General features: G+C 44.1%; 1 protein-coding gene across 4 annotated transcripts in view; it reads right to left on the minus strand.

The window, feature by feature from the left end:
• PRKCSH (PRKCSH beta subunit of glucosidase II) overlaps nt 1–18,826 on the minus strand; it is a 74,568-nt gene that overhangs the window by 22,565 nt on the left and 33,177 nt on the right. For all 4 annotated transcript variants that reach the window (XM_070741685.1, XM_070741683.1, XM_070741684.1 and 1 more), the window contains exons 11-12: nt 17,023–17,184; nt 8,783–8,879 (exon numbers count right to left, since the gene is read on the minus strand). In XM_070741685.1, coding sequence (XP_070597786.1) covers nt 8,783–8,879; nt 17,023–17,184 — 259 coding nt within the window. The remainder of the gene's footprint in view (nt 1–8,782; nt 8,880–17,022; nt 17,185–18,826) is intronic.

Consider the following 18,826-nt stretch of genomic DNA (forward strand, 5'->3'; position numbering starts at 1 on the left):
AGATACCAGGTTGATTGTGGGACATCTGAAAAAGGTCCTCCTATAGCATTTGTTCAGTTTTCAACCTGAGTCATCACTGTGAGATGGCTATAAAAAATGACAAATTTAAATTTCTTCAACCAAAGTACAGCTTCCAGGCAACAGCTGACACTTTCCTTTTATTCTCTAATACTGTGCCCAGTTCTAGACTTCCAAACTGAAGGAAACATGGAAACTGAACAAAGCTCAGAGAATGCCAACAAAAGTCATCAAAATATAGAAAAATAAGAAGTTTAGTATATTATGCTCACAGACAGAAACAAATACAGGTAGTCCTCAACTGGAACCTGATGTAGTGCCCAAATTTATTATCTTTTTTGCCATGACTGTAAAGCGAATCAAGCAGTTGTTAAGTCCAATCCAATCTCCTCATTGATTTTGCTTGTTGGAAGCTCCCTGGCAAGGTAGCAAATGGTGATTACATGGCCACAGAGACATTGTGCCAATTTTAAGTGTGAGAACTACAAACAAATGATTGTAAGTTGAGGACTATCTGAATAAAAACTAAATGTAACTAAAGTAATATTATAGAAGTTATATTAAATTATCTTAATACAAAACAACACATACCTACTCTCACTTGAAGCAACTGTTTACATTACATCATAGTCAATAAAAAGAAGCTTCTTATACTTCCTGAGTACTGAAAATGGAACAACAAATGGTTTTTTCTAAAATGCTTTAGAAAAGGATACTAGACCAGATATACTGACTGAGGTTTCAAAAATTAAAAGGGAAATACAAATGATAAAGCAAGAAAATGACTTGGAAAATGTTTACTAGATCATTATGCTTTAATCATTATTAGGCCTATTCAGAATCACAGCATAAAACTCTAACCATGTCAAGTTTAATTTGGATGTAAATACGTATTATCATGCAACATTTAGTAAGTGCCAGCATATGCCTGTCAATAAGATTTTCAAATTCTGTTTTAAAAATAGTCAAAAACTATTTTAAATCAGTGAATGCCATGCACAGGACTAATACTTGTCAATAAGGGGCTGTAAAATAAAGTACTAGTTTATGACAGATTCCCCCCATCCTAAATTGTTAATTTAGATTGCTTGTTTGGCAGGTATACTTCCCTGGGCCTTCCAGTGCACCAGTTTCCAAACTAAGTACCTAAATATTAGTAATAATATTTAAGAACATGACTAGACAATGGTAGAAGGGCAACACATATTTCCTTCTATGAATAAGGAGATAATTATCAGGACATTACATCCAGGATGCAGTGCACGGCCATGAACCCAAATACTAAAAGTAATTAATTCAGACTACAGGAGGATGCTTTAATATGGGATTCCTAGACTGAGGAGGTTGGACTCAGAGCCCTACTTTCTGAGAGTCCCACATTTTAACCACGTACTAAATAAAAGCAGTTGCTCATCTTCTTTTAGAGCAGAAGCCTTTTGTTTCTGCTCTAGGCCTCTTTATGACATTTACTAAAAGAAAATATGTGCACTGGTATTATCACTGGCAGTTAATTCCATTAGAAGAACTAATAGTCTCAAACAGTCCAATCCCTTTAAAGAGTTTCTACTAAAATGTTCATGCAGCTAAATGCATTGACAGCTTACAAACTAAAACAGAAGTTTAAAGTGTAGATTTGCCCTGGGGAAGAACCGTTGTACCTACCTGAACGGTCTTCTCAGTGCACTGGAAGGAGAGTCCAATATGGGTTATTCTCAATCCTATTGGTCGAGACTGAGTTTAAAATTAACATACTATTAGGCACCGCCCCTTGCCTGCCCCCAGTGAGCTCAGTTTTAAAACGAAAGGAACACACCCTCTGTAATACCCTTCTCCCAAAAGATGCCTCAGCTGAAGCATAGGCATCCAGTCTGTAATGTCTAGTGAATGTAGAAGGAGTCTTCCACGTCGCAGCCCGGCAGATGTCCTCAATCGAGGCTTGAGTCCTCCAAGCCGCAGACGTGGCTGCACTGCGAGCAAAAGTTCTGTAGGATGGCTCCCCTGCGAGCAAAAGTCCAGCAAAACTAGTTCTTGCTTCCTATGGAACAGCGAGTTGACCTTAGGAAGGAATGACGGGTCTAAACGTAGAACCACCCTGTCCGGATAAAATATACAAAGGTCTGGTCTGATGGATAATGCAGACAGATCCGATACACGCCTGGCTGAAGTGACAGCCACTAAAAAGGCCGTCTTGATGGAAAGAAATTTGAGCTGAACAGATCTTAGAGGCTCAAAGGGAGGCCCAGTCAAGGCCTTCAACACCAGAGATAAGTCCCACGATGGAAACCTATGAAGAGGCGGGGGATGGCTGTTTGAAGCTCCTTTTAGAAAGTCCCGTATCCAAGGGTGAATCGCTAAGGAGCGGAACTCCGGTAGTCTGATAACGGTTGCCAATGCAGCCACCTGTCTCCTAAGAGTGTTTGGAGACAGTCCTTTTTCAAGGCCTGACTGCAAGAATTCTAGGACTGTCAGTATCTGGGCTCTTTCTGGTTGTATGTCTTTCCCGGTGCAGAACTTACAGAAGGCCGACCACGTGGCCTGGTAAATCCGGGATGTTGACGGCCGTCGGGCGGCCTGCATTGTGTCAATGATGCTGTCCGGCAAACAATGCTCCCTCAGTTTGTTCCTCTCAAATGCCAAACGGCTAATTGGAGCCATTGAGGGTCTGGGTGGAATACTGACCCCTGACTGAGTGAGATTATCTTGTCCGGGATCCTCCAAGGTGGGGAGATCGACAGGGCTACTAAGTCCGAGAACCACGGGCGGCGTGGCCAATGTGGTGCAACCAGTAGCACTTCCGCTTCCTCCAGTATAATCTTGTCTATCACTCTCTGGACCAAATTTGTCGGAGGGAAGGCGTACAGCAGACCGCGAGGCCAGCTCGACCGTAGGGCGTCTGCCTTCTCTGCCATGGGAGAGTGGAACCGAGAATAGAACCTGGGGAGCTGTGTATTGTTGTGAGTGGCGAACAAGTCCAACAGCGGTGTCCCGAATCGTAGTGTGATCTTGTGGAACAATTGCGGGTCCAGCCTCCACTCTGTGGGGTCCAAGGTGGTTCGACTGAGCCAATCGGCCTGGACATTGTTGACGCCTGCTATGTGCTCCGCGGATAGAGAAGCCAGGTTGAACTCGGCCCATGTGAAAAGGGCCATGGTCTCCCTCATGAGGCGAGGGGACCTCGTGCCTCCCTGATGGTTGAGGTAAGCTTTTGTGGCCACATTGTCCGTTAGGACTAAGACGTGTTGACCCCGAACCAAGGTTACAAAATGCTGGAGCGCTAAAAACACAGCCCTGAGCTCTAGAAGGTTGATGTTCACAGGAAGGAGATCCTCCCTGGTCCAGAGTCCCTGGGCTACCTGGGAACCGATGTGTGCGCCCCAACCCGACAAACTTGCATCTGTAGTCATGACTAGTTGGTCGGGAGCCAGGAAGGAACAACCCTGGAACAGTGCTGGAGAAGTCCACCAGTCCAAGGAGGTCTTGACGCTCCTTGGTAGCCTGATCAGCCGGTTTGACTGGCTGAGTTTCGCCTTCTGGGCCGGTAGCAGCAATCCTTGTAATGGACGAATGTGATGCCTGGCCCATGGCACAATCCCTATACAGGAAACCATGGTTCCCAGAACCCTGGACAAAAGGGCTAGGGATACCTTTGGTTGTCTCTGGATGGAAGTTATCAAGGCCAAGATATTGTCCAGTCTGTCTGGAGAAAGCGACACTGTGCACGTCGTGGTGTCTATCACTGATCCCAGATGTAGAAGTCTTGTAGCCGGGATCAATTGGCTCTTGGGAACGTTGATGGTAAAGCCGTGTTCTTCCAAGAATGTCATCGTAAGTTGGAGATCTCGGTGCGCTCCTGCCTGGGACTTGGACAACACGATGATATCGTCCAAGTATGCCATCAGGCGGACGGACCGTGTACGAAGATGAGCTGTGAGCACATCGAGTAATTTTGTGAAGGTACGAGGGGCCGATGATAGGCCGAATGGCATGGCCCGGTATTGATAATGCTTCCCTTCCACACAAAATCTTAGATACCTGCGATGTGGTGGGAATATCGGCACATGTAAATAAGCTTCCTTCAGATCCAAGGAAGTGAGAAAGTCCTGAGGCCGTACTGCCGCCAGAATAGTATGCAAGGTGTGCATCCTGAATCTGCGGTAGAGGATGAATTGATTTAACAATTTCAGATTCAGAATTAAGCGACAGCCTCCGGATGCCTTGGGGACTATGAACACCATAGAATAAAATCCCCTGCCCTCTGTGTGTTTTGGCACAGGCTCTATGGCTTGAATCTGAAGGAGGTGACTTACTTCCTGAAGCAATTCCTTCCGTTTGGAAGGGTTCTTTGGCGTGGGACAGTGTAAGAATCGGTTGGGCGGGGGCTGAATGAATTCCAACCGTGGTCCTTGTGTCACTGTCGATAGAGCCCATTTGTCTGAAGAGGTGGCCAGCCAGGAGGCGCTGAAAAGGTGTAATTTCCCTCCTACTGGCTGCGTCAGAGCAAAGTCATTTGGATCGCTTAAACCCACGCTGGTTGGAACCTCGAAATGGGCGTCTGTTAGACTGATAGCCTCTGGCCCTGTCTTGAAAGGGGGTACGGTCATTCCTGTAGGTATTCTGACCGAAGTTGCCCTGGGGAAAGGATCTAAACTGCTGGTTTGACCGTGAGGTGTCCCAACGAAAGGACTGACGTCGGTTGTATGGAGTCTGACGACGATCCTGACCCCTCCTGGACCTGGGAAGGATCTTCCGTTTGTCCTTGTCCTCTATGAGGACCTTCTCTAATATGTCGCCAAACAGCTGAGACCCCTGAAAAGGCGATGATGCCAGACGCCATTTTGATTTGGTGTCAGCTTGCCAACTGCGCAGCCATAGTAGTCGGCGTGATGCAAGAGTAGCAGACATCCCTCTCCCCGCAAACTTGGCAGCATGTAAGGTGGCATCGGCGGAAAATTCTGCCGCCGCCAACAACTTACTAAGGTCCTGGCGCATCCGTCCTTCCTCCGGCCCCAGGCGAGACATCATGTCCTCAATCCAGACGATGGAGGCTCTATTAAAAAACGATGCAGCCGCTGCTGCGCGGAACCCCCATCCGGCCATCATGTGGGTCTTCCTGAGGAGCACCTCAGCCTTCTTGTCCTCTGGCTTCAAGTTATCACCCATCTCTGCGGGAACCAGAGCATTGGAAACCAGTGTCACCACTGGTGAATCTATTGGGGGGAATTGGAGAAGAGCCTCTACTTCGTCGTCAAACGTGTAGAACTTCCTCTCTACCACTGATGGCCCCTGGGCTGCTGCCGGATATTGCCACGGTCTTTTAATACTTTGTACAAAAATTTCCGATGCCGGAACATGGTCTGTTTCAGGCTTAGGCTCCTTCAGCAGAGTAGAGGATCTAGATGGCATGGCCTGCGATGGTTGGGCCGGATCCTTCAACTCCATAGTCTGTCTTGCCTTATATAAAAGAGTCCTGAAGGAGGACTGCTTGAACAGTCCCGCCACTTGAGGTTGTTCTGGAGGTGCCTCATCCTCTGACATATCATAGTCTTTATCACTATCCTCCATTAACACAGGTTCCTCAAGTACAGATCCTAAACCCGAAAGGGGCGGTGCAGACCAGAGGTCCCGGGTCGTGGCTTGTCTTGGCTGTTGGGGCCCTTGCTGTGCTCCCACTGCTATGCCCTTGGTATAGACATTGGAAAGTAGTTCCTGGAAGGCCGGTGGCATATCCTGCCACGTATCAGGATTGTCCCTGAGCCCCGCAGCTGTAGGGGTGAAGGTAGCTGCTGGGACAGCTTTGGCCTGAGGTGAAAAACCCCATACAGGTCTCTCCTGGGTGGCTGATCCCGGCCTGCTCCTGGGAACCTGAAGCTGAGTCAGGGCTGGGTGATCAGGAGACCAGTCTCTCTCCACCCTCTCTCTTGGGGTTTGTGGGCCAGCAGGCACATCAAGGCATAACGATGGTCCAGGCCTAGGCAGTGGAACACTGTGGAGTGCAGCCTCCAACTTTTGTTCAAGGGCCTGAATTCGCCTCTCGGCCTCCTTGATGGCTGAGGAAGAGGACTGGGATGATTTAGCCTTTATCTTCCCCTTATCTTTGGGCTTGGCCACCGGAGCAGGAACTGCAGATCCCAAGACAGGGGCTGGGTCTGTATTGCCACAGGAATCCATAATACTCACAGTATAAGTAGGAATCAGAGTATTAAAAGCAATTAACGCACAGAGCTGAATCAATTATGCTCTCTCTCCTCAGATTGATAAACTCCCTCAAAATGGCTTCTCAGAGCTACTGTGCAGTGCGCATGCGCCTGTCAGCCCTTCCAACCGTTCTTCGCGCCTAAAACAGGACGCTGAGACAATGAAGGGAGAGGAGGGGGGGGGAAGTTCCCCTTCGGGAGCTCAAAATGGCGGGCGCTGTCTGAGGCAAGCTAAAAACAGAGGGTTGACAGCCCTTTCCTCCGCCGGCTCTTTCCCCCTGGCGGATCCTGCCTCCGCATTCTCGGCTTGCTGCGAGGCCTCTGGAAAGCGCTCTCCTTGCTTCCGGCGCTCGGCTTGGCCGCCGAACATATGATCGGCGGTAGGAGCGCTTTGAAGAAGCCGCGTTGCTTCTGAGAGCGGCGGCAGCGTTCCCGGCGGCTCCGAACTAGCGCCAAGCAGCAACTGATTCCCCTGGGTACAGGGTAGTGCTGGGATAATTAAATTGTCTTCGGGGGACTCCGCGTCCCCGAGTCTCCCAGTGGGGGGGGCGGACCCCCCCACCTTCGACTCCCAGCCGAGTTTGGCCACGGAGGCCAGTGACACCAGGCTGCTCCCCTTATGGGACGGTACCCTCTATGAGGGAAGAGGTCTCCTGGGGAAAACTCGGTGGGGGAGTCTGCCCACGGAGGGCAAAAACCCCATCCTCCTTTGCATCATCTGTAGAAACAGAAACAAAAGGAAGAAAGGCAGTTAAAACAAGTAAAAAACAGAATTAAATAACATTTTCTTTATTACAACTAACTCATACGTCTCGATACTTAGACTGAGTTTTAAAACTGAGCTCACTGGGGGCAGGCAAGGGGCGGTGCCTAATAGTATGTTAATTTTAAACTCAGTCTCGACCAATAGGATTGAGAATAACCCATATTGGACTCTCCTTCCAGATGCAATGGAGAAAGGATAGTGATATACATCTAGAGCGCAAAATTACAATTTAATTTTAAGTTCAGAATTCTGTTTCTCAATCAAACAAATCTTCATTCCAAAAGCATTTTTAAACTCTTACAGATGGCAAAATGTTTTAAAGCAACCCTTGCAGCACAAATAAACAGAGGGAAAAATATCTGAGCTGAGTTTGCCTTATTTACAGAATTCCTCCCCCCCCCACCCCACCCCACCCCGGTACTTGAGCACTTTGAGGTTATGAAATGCCCAAAAGAACTTCTGCACAAACAAACAGACATATACTATTCTTCAATTAGCAGGCAGAATCGAAAAGGACCTTAACTTTGGTCCTAGTCCAGTACTTTTTTCACTTCAAGAGACCAAGTTTCTGTGCCAAGAATTGCAATGGTCACACTTGCTAAGTGTTCTGCCGGGCTCAACGGCACGAGCCCCAAATTAGGTGCAAAGGTATGAATTCAAACATGCACACTTGAAAAGTCAAGAACAAAGTGTTTATCGAAAATAAAAGGAAAGCAAAACACCCTTTTAGCAGTCAAAGGGCACACTTTCAAAACAACAGACTTGAAGGCAGTGAAAACAAATAAACAAACACAAAACAATTAGCAAGCAGCTGTGAAAACGTCACAGCTACCCTTCTTCAACTGTTGGCAACTCACACAATTAACTATGGTTTAATGTCCAAGTCCTGGGATCGATGCAGAGAGAGTCCTTGAGACGAAAGCCACTTGCTCTTTCTCCGAAAAATAATCTTCCACAATGAGAGGCCGGCATGCTGCCCATTTAACAGCTGCCCTAATTAGTTGAACCACAGGTGAACAGTCTTATCTCTTGTAATACCTATGTAGCTGCTCTTTCCTAATCATTGCCCTGCGCCTGCGTACGTCAATGAATGCTTTTTCATCTGAGTCCAGCGAAGAAGATAAGGAGGAGGATGAATTGCCCCCTAATTGGCTGTCTGCCAGGCCCTCCTTTGAGGATCCCAGTTCACATTCACTCCCTGTGTCGCTGTCAGCAGCAGACGGCAGTAACACTGGCCTCTGACACTGCGAAGATTCACCCACATTCACCCCCACAGTCCTTGGGGCAGGAGCTGGCCCAGAGCCAACCACAACACTAAACAAAAATCATCCTTCAACATAGCCTAGGAAAAAGGTTCCCAGAGAAGCTGAATACGATAGGTTGCGCCTTCCTAGCAAAAACTACTCAGTACAGGGCAGCTTGTTCATTTAAGAGTGCAGAAACTTCAGCTCTTACAACATGTCCTCTCAAAATATTAGTTGCCAATACCAAGCTATCAGTTATTTAATATTGACCCTATAAAGAGAAACCCCAAAGGACCCAGCAGTAGGAATTCCACCAATTTTATACTTTCAAATGCCCTTGTAATCTCCTCTTGATGTTTGAAAATATTTACGAACTATCAAAATTAGTAAATATATGCTGCATTTATAACTGTCACCACCACCACAAAGTTTAAAGAGAGCAATAGGAAACCAAGAGAGTTCTTTTTTATAAAAATATCTTCAAATCTATGTGCAGAAACCTGCTTTTGCCAGATCCTCCTACAACCATAAAGTTTGATATAGTACTTTCAATAGCCTACCATCAATTAGAGCTTGAGTTGCTTCATCATAAGGAGGCATCTTCTCTATTTCTTCCTCTGCTGCCTTGTCATCTGATGACGGTTTGGGTGATGAAACCTATAGAGACATTAAACCAAAAGTATTCTATTCACTTTTTTGAAATCCATCAATAACTCTTGTGGCATAAAAAAGCAGGATAAGCTGACTAAAAAGTGTTAATTTTATAGATACTATGTGACCATAGCGTCCAAGTGCATTGCCAAATCAAGAAAAGAAAAATTAACCCATGCTATAACTAAGAGTAGATTATCTTTTTTTCCCCTTTTTATCATTTGTCCTGCTTTGTTGCAGGGTCCTTTTTTTTTGCACTGCATGGTACAACTAGGGATCTGTTGCTCAGTTAGCTTGCTGCAGAGCCTGATGATGTTTCAAGGCCGAGTATGTGTGGCTGGCCCAAGTTCACCCAGATGGTGTCAATATCTAAAGAAGAACCTGGGACTCCATTCTCCCAGTGCAGCACATTTCCTGGCTCTCATTTTATGTGTAACTCCATACTAACTTGAAATATTGCCAGCTTCAAATGAGTGAATATATTTCAATAGATATTGTAAAAATGTTACATATTCTTTTTTCTACACAAGAAAAGCATGTCCTTATGCTGGGATTATTATTATTATTATTATTAAAATTTCTATGCTGCTCTTCTTGAGGCGACTCAGAGCGGCGTACAATATTATAAATGCAATATTATATAAAAGAAATCTAAATTACTTTAAAAGAATTATAAAAATTACTAAAAGTATTTTTTAAAACCCATATACATTCATACACATTCATCCAATTCAATCGGCAAAGATTTTTTTTATTTTTTTCTCCAATCACAATACAATTTAAAAAAAAATACCAACAACATCCAGTTGCTTTACAATAGGTCAATTTTACAAATTATGATATGCAAAAACCAATGCTACCTCCTTGACTTTTGACATCTGGATAATGATAGCTTGTCCTACGAACTTAATTGGTTCCGGGACGAGGTTTGTAAGGTGAAAAGTTTGTAAGACGAAACAATGTTTCCCATAGGAATCAATGGAAAAGCGATTAATGCGTGCAAACCCAAAACTCACCCCTTTTGCCAGCCGAAGCGCCCGTTTTTGCGCTGCTGGGATTCCCCTGAGGCTCCCCTCCATGCTTTGCTGGCAATGGAAGTCCGGAGATGGGGTTTCCCAGCAAGGGAAGCCTCAGCGAAATTGCAGCATCGCAAAAACACGGAATTCCTCGAAACCCCACCTCCGGACTTCTGTGTTTTTGTAATGCTGCAATTTCGCTGAGGCTCCACTTGCTGGGAAACCCCACCTCCGGACTTCCGTTGCCAGCGAAGCGCCCGTTTTTGCGCTGCTGAGATTCCCATGCAGCATCGCAAAAACACGGAAGTCCAGAGGTGGTGTTTCCCATGGAGGAGAGTCTCAGGGGAATCCCAGCAGTGCAAAAATGGGCGCTTTGCTGGTAACAGAAGTCCAGAGGCGGGGCATCCCAGTGGCGACGGTTTGGGTTTGTAAGGTGAAAATAGTTTGGAAGAGGCAAAAAAATCTTAAACCCCGGATTTGTATCTCAAAAAGTTTGTCTGACGAGGCGTTTGTAAGACGAGGTATCACTATAGCCAATGTTCCCTCTAATTTTTTTTCCGTGTGGGCGGAAAAGTATAGTGTCTGAGTGGCAGTCCCTTTCAGACTGGGCGGCATAGAAGAATAAACAAACAAACAAACAAACAAATAAATAAACAAGAAAAAATTCCCTTCTTTTTTATTAAAAGAAATTAATAATAAAACAAAACCAAAATCTATTGCTATTATTACTATCTTCTCCTCTTTTTCCATCTTTGTCTCCTTCCACCTTGTGTGTGTGTTTGTGTGTATGTGAACTCTTGAACCATTTCCAATAACAGGTGAGGGCTATTGGAAATTGTTCAAGAGTACACACACACACACACACACACACGACTGGGGTTTTTTTTCTCTGTTATTATTTGGGTGCTTTTTACCATATGCTTTAAATCAAGAGTCATCTCTCTTTCTCTCTCCCCCTCTTGCTCTCTCTCTTTTTCTCACTTTCTCTCTCCCTCTCTTTCTATCTTGCTCTGTCTGTTGCTCTCTCTCTCTTTCTCTCTCTCACTCTTTCTCTCTTGTTTTCTTTCTCTATCACTCTTTCTATCTCTATTGCTTTCTTTCTCTCTCTTGCTATCTCTCTCTCCCCCCGTTTCTTTCTCTCTCTCTTTCTCACTTACTTTCTCTCTCCCTCTTTCTTTCCAGGCATTTTGAAAGGGGAGGGGAGTTTGGAAGACTTTGGAAGTGATTTGGGATGGCTTAGGAAGCTTTTGGGGGAGCCATTTTGGGGGCAATTTGGAGCAAGATAGGAAGCTCTGGAAGTGGCGATTTTTGGAGCAATTTGGGGCAAGATAGGAAGCTTTTGGAGTGGTGATTTTTGGAGCAATTTGGGGCAAGATAGGAAGCTCTGGGAGTGGCGATTTTTGGAGCAATTTGTAGCAAGATAGGAAGCTTTTGGAGTGGTGATTTTTGGAGCAATTTGGAGCAAGATAGGAAGCTTTTTGAGTGGTGATTTTTGGAGCAATTTGGGGCAAGACAGGAAGCTTTTGGAGTGGTGATTTTTGGAGCAATTGGGGCAAGATAGGAAGCTTTTGGAGTGGCGATTTTTGGAGCAATTTGGGGCAAGATAGGAAGCTTTTGGGGAAGCAATTTTGTGGGCAATTTGGAGTGGTGTAGGAAGCTTTTGGAGGGATAATTTTAGCAGCGAGGTGGGGCGAAGGAAGCGGCAGGCTAGGCAGGATTTTGACAGCAGGATGGGGCAGCTGCAGGGAGCAGAGGAAGCGGAGGGCTAGAGGGGAAAGTGGCAGGGAAATGGGGCAGCTCCAGCATTCCCCGCTTCAGGTGCAAGTAAAAGGGGGCGGGGAATTCTAGCTGGGAATTCCCATGCAAGCAAATGGGAAATCCCGGCGGTGACAGTCACAAGGTAGGGGAATCCCTTCGGAGGTCAGAGAGCGCATGTGCAATACGAGAGCGCAGGCGCAGTAAGAGAGCCCACGGACCTGGGCTCAGGTTAATAAGACGGAAAGGGTTTTTAAGACGAGGCAAAGAAATCTTAAACCCCGGGTTCGTATCTTGAAAAGTTTGTATGACAAGGGGTTCGTAAGACGAGGTGCTAGCTTTACTTCACTCCTCTCCTCCGAATAGATCAATATATTTATAATAATCATTAATATCAATCTTCCTAATTAAAATAAAATAAAATAAATCATAACCCACTCTGTCTTCATTATTTCAATATTTCGATATTTCAAAGTTTATGCTTTAAGTTTTAATTTTGCATTTTACCCAAGAAATACTTCTTTATATCTCATAAAACTCTTATTTTGACATCATATACAACCTAAATATCTTTGTTCAAATTAAATAATCCCCCTTTCCTCAAACCATGTATTCCTCCAACCGAAATACATTCCCCCTAACATTGCAGAGATGATTCTTCAGAGCTTTATGAAGGATGAGGAAGGGAGCAGTCCATATCTCCGGAGGGAATTTGTTCCAGAGGGCCAGGCCTGCCATAGAGAAGACTCTTCCTCTAGATCCCATCAGACAACATTGTCTGGCCGACGGGACCTGGAGAAGGCTGACTCTGTGAGACCTAACCGGCTGCTGGGATGCATGAGGCAGAAGGCGGTCCCGAAAGTAGTCTGGTCCTAAGCCCAGATCTGATCTGAAACTAAGGGGCCTAGACATTTTGCCCTTGTCATGGTCAGATCATTTTCTGCTATGGTTTGAGTTTCAGGCTCCAATTCTTCCCTGCAGGGAGGTGGGACCCATTAGGTGGTTCCACTCCAGGCATCTGATGGACCCGGAGGGCTTTCAGAGGGCACTTGGGGTTCTACTGGATTCGCTTATACAGTTCAGCAGAGTCTCTGGTATTGGCCTGGAATATGGCCGCAAAGGGGGCTCTAGACCAAACTGTGCCTTTGGAACCTCTTTGTGGCAGTTGACCCCGGAGAGCTCCTTGGTTTAACAAGGAACTCCAGGGAATGAAACGCCAGAAGAGATGTTTAAAGATGCATTGGAGGAAAAGTAATAGGGATAGGCAATTCTCAGAGCTCTTCTGATAACAACTGCTGAAAAATAATTAGCAGAGATTCCCACCATTTTGAGTAGGGAAAACTGTGAATGTGTATGCCCTAAAAAGATTTTACAGTTAAAAAGAAATAAATAAACCCTAACAACAAATTCCTTCCCCAAATCTACTCATTCTGATATTTGTGATTCTAGTCCTCTGCGTTGCTCAGCCTCCCAGCTGCAAGTTGTGCTCGGCCAACAAGATTACCCTTGAGTTACACAAATGGCATCTTTTAAATCTCTCCTAAATTGTTTAGCATGCAGCAGACAACACTATAAGTCTAAATGACTTACAGATAATGACTATTGCATGCATAATTCTCTATGAAATATCTGGCTCTTGAGAGAGAAACTAGGCAAATAAAGCAAAGCAAAGCAAAACACAATAAGAAGAGGCAGACATTAATGACCATTGTATTTTTTCCCCTCTAGTTTATTTTTAAAGACTTGGAAAGCAATGCAAGGACCTGGCAGTTCTAGAGAGCCTGGTCAAAAATATAGGAATTGTAATTCAATCACTTCTAAACTGATTATGTCCCACAGTGTTGGCCTTCTCCGGGTCCCATTGACAAAACAATGTCGTCTGGAGAGAGACTTCTCTGTGGCGGCCCCCGCCTTCTGAAATCAACTCCTCCCGGAGATTAGGACTGCCCCCACCCTCCTTGCCTTTTGTAAACTTCTGAAAACCCACCTATGCCGCCAGGCCTGGGGAAACTGACATTCCCCCAGCTGTTCCATTTTATGTATGGTTTGTTTGGATTGTATAACTTTTTTATAAGAGTTATTAAAATTGTTTTTAATATTATATTTGTATCTCATGTTGTGAGCCACTCCGAGTCTTTGGAGAGGCACGGCATACTAGTCAAATAAATAAATAAATAAATAAATAAATAAATAAATAAATAAATAAATAAATTAAAAAAAATAAAAATAAAAATAAATAAACAAACAAAACAAAACAAACAAGCAAACAAGCTCTTTTTCTAATACTTGGAGAAGTTCCGAACATTAAAGATTTTTTAGAATTTTTGCTTAAATTACAAATTACATCAAACATGTAATTTATGATTTAAAAGCAAGTATGCTTTTAATTGAAGGCTTAATATTAGATAGAGGAGGACCCCATTAGTGTAGTTGATAAATCCCATGAATGGTCACATTATTCAAATTTGCACTAGAGTGGTCCCTCGATTTTCGCCGGTTCGAACTTTGCAAAACGGCTATACCACGGTTTTTCAAAAATATTAATTAAGAAATACTTTGCGGTTTTTTTCCCTATACCACGGTTTTTCCCGCCCGATGACGTCATATGTCATTGCCAAACTTTCGTCCGCCTTTAATAAATATTTTTTTAAATAAACTTTAATAAATAAACATGGTGAGTAATAATCTAAATGGTTGCTAAGGGAATAGGAAATTGCAGTTTAGGGGTTTAAAGTGTTATGGGAAGGCTTGTGATACTGTTCATAGCCAAAAATAGTGTATTTACTTCCGCATCTCTACTTCGTGGAAATTCGACTTTCGCGGGCAGTCTCGGAACGCATCCCCCGTGAAAATCGAGGGAACACTGTACTCAAATTATACTTCTATGGAAAACAAAATTGGTTCCTATTTGACAGAAATAGGCCACTAATTTTTTAAAATATAAATTTTATGCACTTATCAATCAAATAATGTGAAACACTAAAAAAGGATAAACCCTTATTCATAATATATTCTGCTATAGCTCTTCAAAATTAGCCTCTTCATTTTCAGGTTTCTTTAAACTGAATCTTTCTTTTCCACATTTCTTACACAGGATGATTAGCACCTAAAAACCCCAGCTATGCATGTGATAGTCTGGTGCTAGGGATTTTGACTTGCTTTAAATGCAATCTGGCATTAATTTATAGTTTTCAGTAAATCAAATATATTGCATTACTCAAACTCACACTAACCACAATCTATGTTTCTTATAGAGCCAGAAAAGCCCCTCCCCCATTGCACTACAAATTACATAAGTGTAGACTTCTAAATGATAAATAAATCTATTTCATAGTTAGATAAAGGCACTGCCCTTAAAAAGGGCAGTGCCTTATTTTATCTATTTAACTATGAAATATATTTATTTATCATTTAGAAGTCTACACTTATGTACCGTATTTTTCGCTCCATAAGACGCAGTTTTTTTCCTCCCAAAGTAGGATGAAAAATCAGCCGCGTCTTATGGAGCGAAGATGCAGGCAGGGAGGGGGGGGCGGCGCAAGCCCAAAAAGCAGCCGCAGCGGAGGCCAAGTCTCGCTCCGGTCTGTGCCCCCTCCGAGCGCTCGCCGCCTGTCCCTGTCAGCGGCCCAGCCACCTTCACCCGTCTTCGCGTCGCTTTGGAAGCCGCTCTGCATCAGCGGGAAGGAAGGCGGAAGGCAAGCAGCAAAGCGGCACTTGGCGAGCGGAGAGGCGCTTCGCTGGCTGCGGGCATTTCGGAAGAGAAAAGAGCCCGTAACACCGGGGGAGGCAGGGGGTCCCGCGCCGCAAAGCAGCCAGAGATGCTCCCGCGGGGGAAGAAGAGATTAGGGGCCTCCCCTCGGAGGCGGGCGGGAGAGGGGCAGGTAACGTGCACCGCTGCAGGAGGGATGAGGAGCCGAAGCAGCCTCCCGTCCGCCCAGCTGCCCGTCCGGGGATTTGGCAGCGCAGGCCGCTGGGCCCTCCCGCCTGCAGGATCAGCCTCGACAGCCCCCCCCCACTCGCCTAAAGGCCTGGCCGGGAGCCCGCGGGCTCGCCCCAAAAGCGCCTTCGCCCCGGAGAGCAGCCGCCGCCGACCTCTTCCTCGCCCGCGGAGTGGCAGGAGCAGGCCGAGCAGAAGCGCCCCCGCCCCGCGCCGGAGAAGTCGCCCCTCCGAGCCTGACGTTCCGGGCAGATGCGGCAGGAGCGAAGCTCACCCACCCGCGGCCCGTTGTGGCTCGGGCTGAGCGGCTCGCCCGGGATGATGCTCTGCCCCGCGAGCGCCTCTGGGACTGGAGGACAACCCCCCCCGCCCGCCCGCCTGCTCGCTCGCTCCCGGTGCGTGGGCCCGCGCTGCGTCCGACCGGGCGCCCTCATGTCGAGGTTCTACTGTACTGCCTATTTTGTCTTGAAATATCTAAACTTTATAAATATATCATGGCAAGATTCTTCTTTATGTTGTCTAACAAGTTATTCTGTGAAATTTCCTAAATTTCAGAGTTTTATCCATATCCAGGTTGTGAACTACTATTGCAGTTTTCAAGATCTCTCTCTCTCTGTACTATAGTTTTTTCAGACGTGTCAGATTGATTAGTTTGCAAATCCCCAGATATTTGACTTCCTCCACTTCTCAAAAATTTGTTGAAAGGAAGAAAAAAACCCAAAGTTTTAGCGAGACTATTATTAAGTTTCTACTGTATTACAAAGTGTAGTTAATCTAGCCCAGGAGATTGAAACTCATTAAATTCTCTTTTAACAGTGATAGCTGCTAGCTACTTTATGTAAGATGCTGCCTGGCATTGTCATACAAGTTATTATTTACCCTTGTATCTGAGCTTTAGTAGAAAGTCAATTATATTTAACATCAAAATGATCCAAGTGAGATGTTGCTTGTTTGTATATTTTCCCAATTCCCCTAGGGCAGTGTTATTGTAATAAATATTTTAGCCTACTTTTTGGCTCAAAATATTTTTTTTCTATTTTCCTCCTCTAAAATCTAGGTGCGTCTTATCAGCAGGTGCGTCTTATAGAGCGAAAAATACGGTAATTTAGAATATTAAGCTATTAAGTTATTTTGGAAGGTTCAATATGCAATTAATGTTGCAAAAGTCTGTGATCAATAAAGTTTCCTCACTATTGATCTTTCATAAGATTTGGTCAAAGTTTAGTAAAACATCTCTTTCCTCTACCCCCAATACATAATTTACTGATCAGTTTTTCTGAAGTCATACAAACCATAAAGAACTGAATAAATAAAATAAGCAAATCTGCACACATTTTCCTGGAGAGCACAACTGTGTAAACACAATCTAGGTTAGGAATACAATAAGAAATTTCCTTGTAAATTTCATTGATAGATGCCACATATCAGTTTAATGTTGTACCTTCATCTCTTCATCCAAACTGTCATCATCAGCTTCCTCCTCATCTTCCTCGTCTTCATCATAGTCTTCTTCAGGTGGTAACTGGTCCACCTGGACATCAGACTGAGTATCTGACTCCTCTTCCACTGGAGTATTTTGAGGAGGCTGTCCTTCAGCCAAGCTCTGTAAGGGGAAAACTGAGTTCAGTCTAAAACTACTCAACTTGAGAAGCAAGGAAAACTGAGTACTACAGATGTTATTTAGGAATCCTAAATAAGAAGGGTCTGACTCCTGGTTGACGTTACAGCAAGAATGGCTGGAAAATAGCAAGCTCTGCCAAGTCCCGCAAAATCCAGAGTCATAGCTGTCTTGTAGGGATGGTGAAGAAATGAGAGTGCTTCGCTGACCACAAGGAACTTGCAATTTCTTCCTTAGGTCTGAAGCAAGTTCTACCAAACGACAACAGGTATAACAGACATTTTCTGGCAATCACAAAGCTGGAACAACCAGGACCATAAGATTTGTGCTGGGCCGGTTCATGGGCAAGCATTGAAACTGGGTGAGGTAATGATCAATTTTTACTCTAAATACCTGATTTAAGTACAAGAATTTTAAAAGATAATTCCCAAGCCTAAGAAAGCATAACTTTCTTACAGAGGAAGGACAGAAATTGAAAATCATGAGGCAAAAGAAGGCCAAGGGAAGCTTTATAACACAGAAAGGTTGAAAGAAGCTTAAACAATCTGAAAGGTGATTTTCAGGAGAAACTGTCTTGTTTATTTGTATTTTTAACCGCCCTAGATTTATTGGATAATCAGCAGTTTTTGACAGTTTAACCTGGGATTTGGGAATAAGAGAGCCATCTACCGGAAGACGAGAAGTACTACAGCACTATAGCTGCAGCATACTCAGTGAAAGTCAATCCAATATACACAAAGTCTAATACACAGAATAGAAATAATGACATCTGGAGGACAGCCTGACCTTGACTCTATGTTAGAAGAAAACTTGAATAATTTGAAAATATTTAATGAGTTTTTTCCCCTTCTGAAGGTTTTAAAAAGAAACTAAATTGCAAATAATTAAACTTTATTAAAATTGGCTATTGGGTTATGGATCTAAAAGAATGGAGGAATCAAGTGGATTAATTCGGATTTGGATTATTAATGTTATTCAACAGAATATTCTACAAGACAAAAGAAGAAAGGTGTCAGAAGAAAAAAGAAAAGGTAAATAAAACTTTAAAATGTGGACAATTGGAGAGATATATAATTGGAAAACTATAAGGCTGTAAATTATTAAGAATTTTAGAGATAATAAATTTAGGGGGTTTGGAAGTATAATTAGGGGATTGGTGAAATTTTATTAAACAGGAGTTTTTAAATATTGAGATTTTGGAACTATAGAAATATACATCTTACAATTTTTATCAAATTGTTATAAAATGGATTTACTGGGGACAATAGAGCTATATGAAGAAATATTTTAATGCCAGAAAATGTGCATGAATCTATAAAGAATAATAAGGAGACAAGAGGATTGTTTAAAGACACAAAAATGAATGTAGATATCAGTCAACAATTGGGGATGTTGTGGTTGGCTCTGGGCCAGCTTCTGCAACGGGGAATTTGGATGTTGCTTCAGAGGAATTCTCGGGTTCACAGAGATGTGTGTTATTGCCAGAAGATTCTGATAGTGAAGATTCATTGCCAAGGAAAGAAAGTGGGGGAGGGGAATCTGACGGAGAGATGGGTTCAGCCAGCCCATCAGTTAATGTTCCCATTAGTGAGACGTCAGACTCGGAGGAGGATCCGCTGGTAGATGC

Source organism: Erythrolamprus reginae, chromosome 2 (assembly GCF_031021105.1).
Source record: "Erythrolamprus reginae isolate rEryReg1 chromosome 2, rEryReg1.hap1, whole genome shotgun sequence".
In the NCBI taxonomy this organism is placed as follows: Eukaryota; Metazoa; Chordata; class Lepidosauria; order Squamata; family Dipsadidae; genus Erythrolamprus; species Erythrolamprus reginae.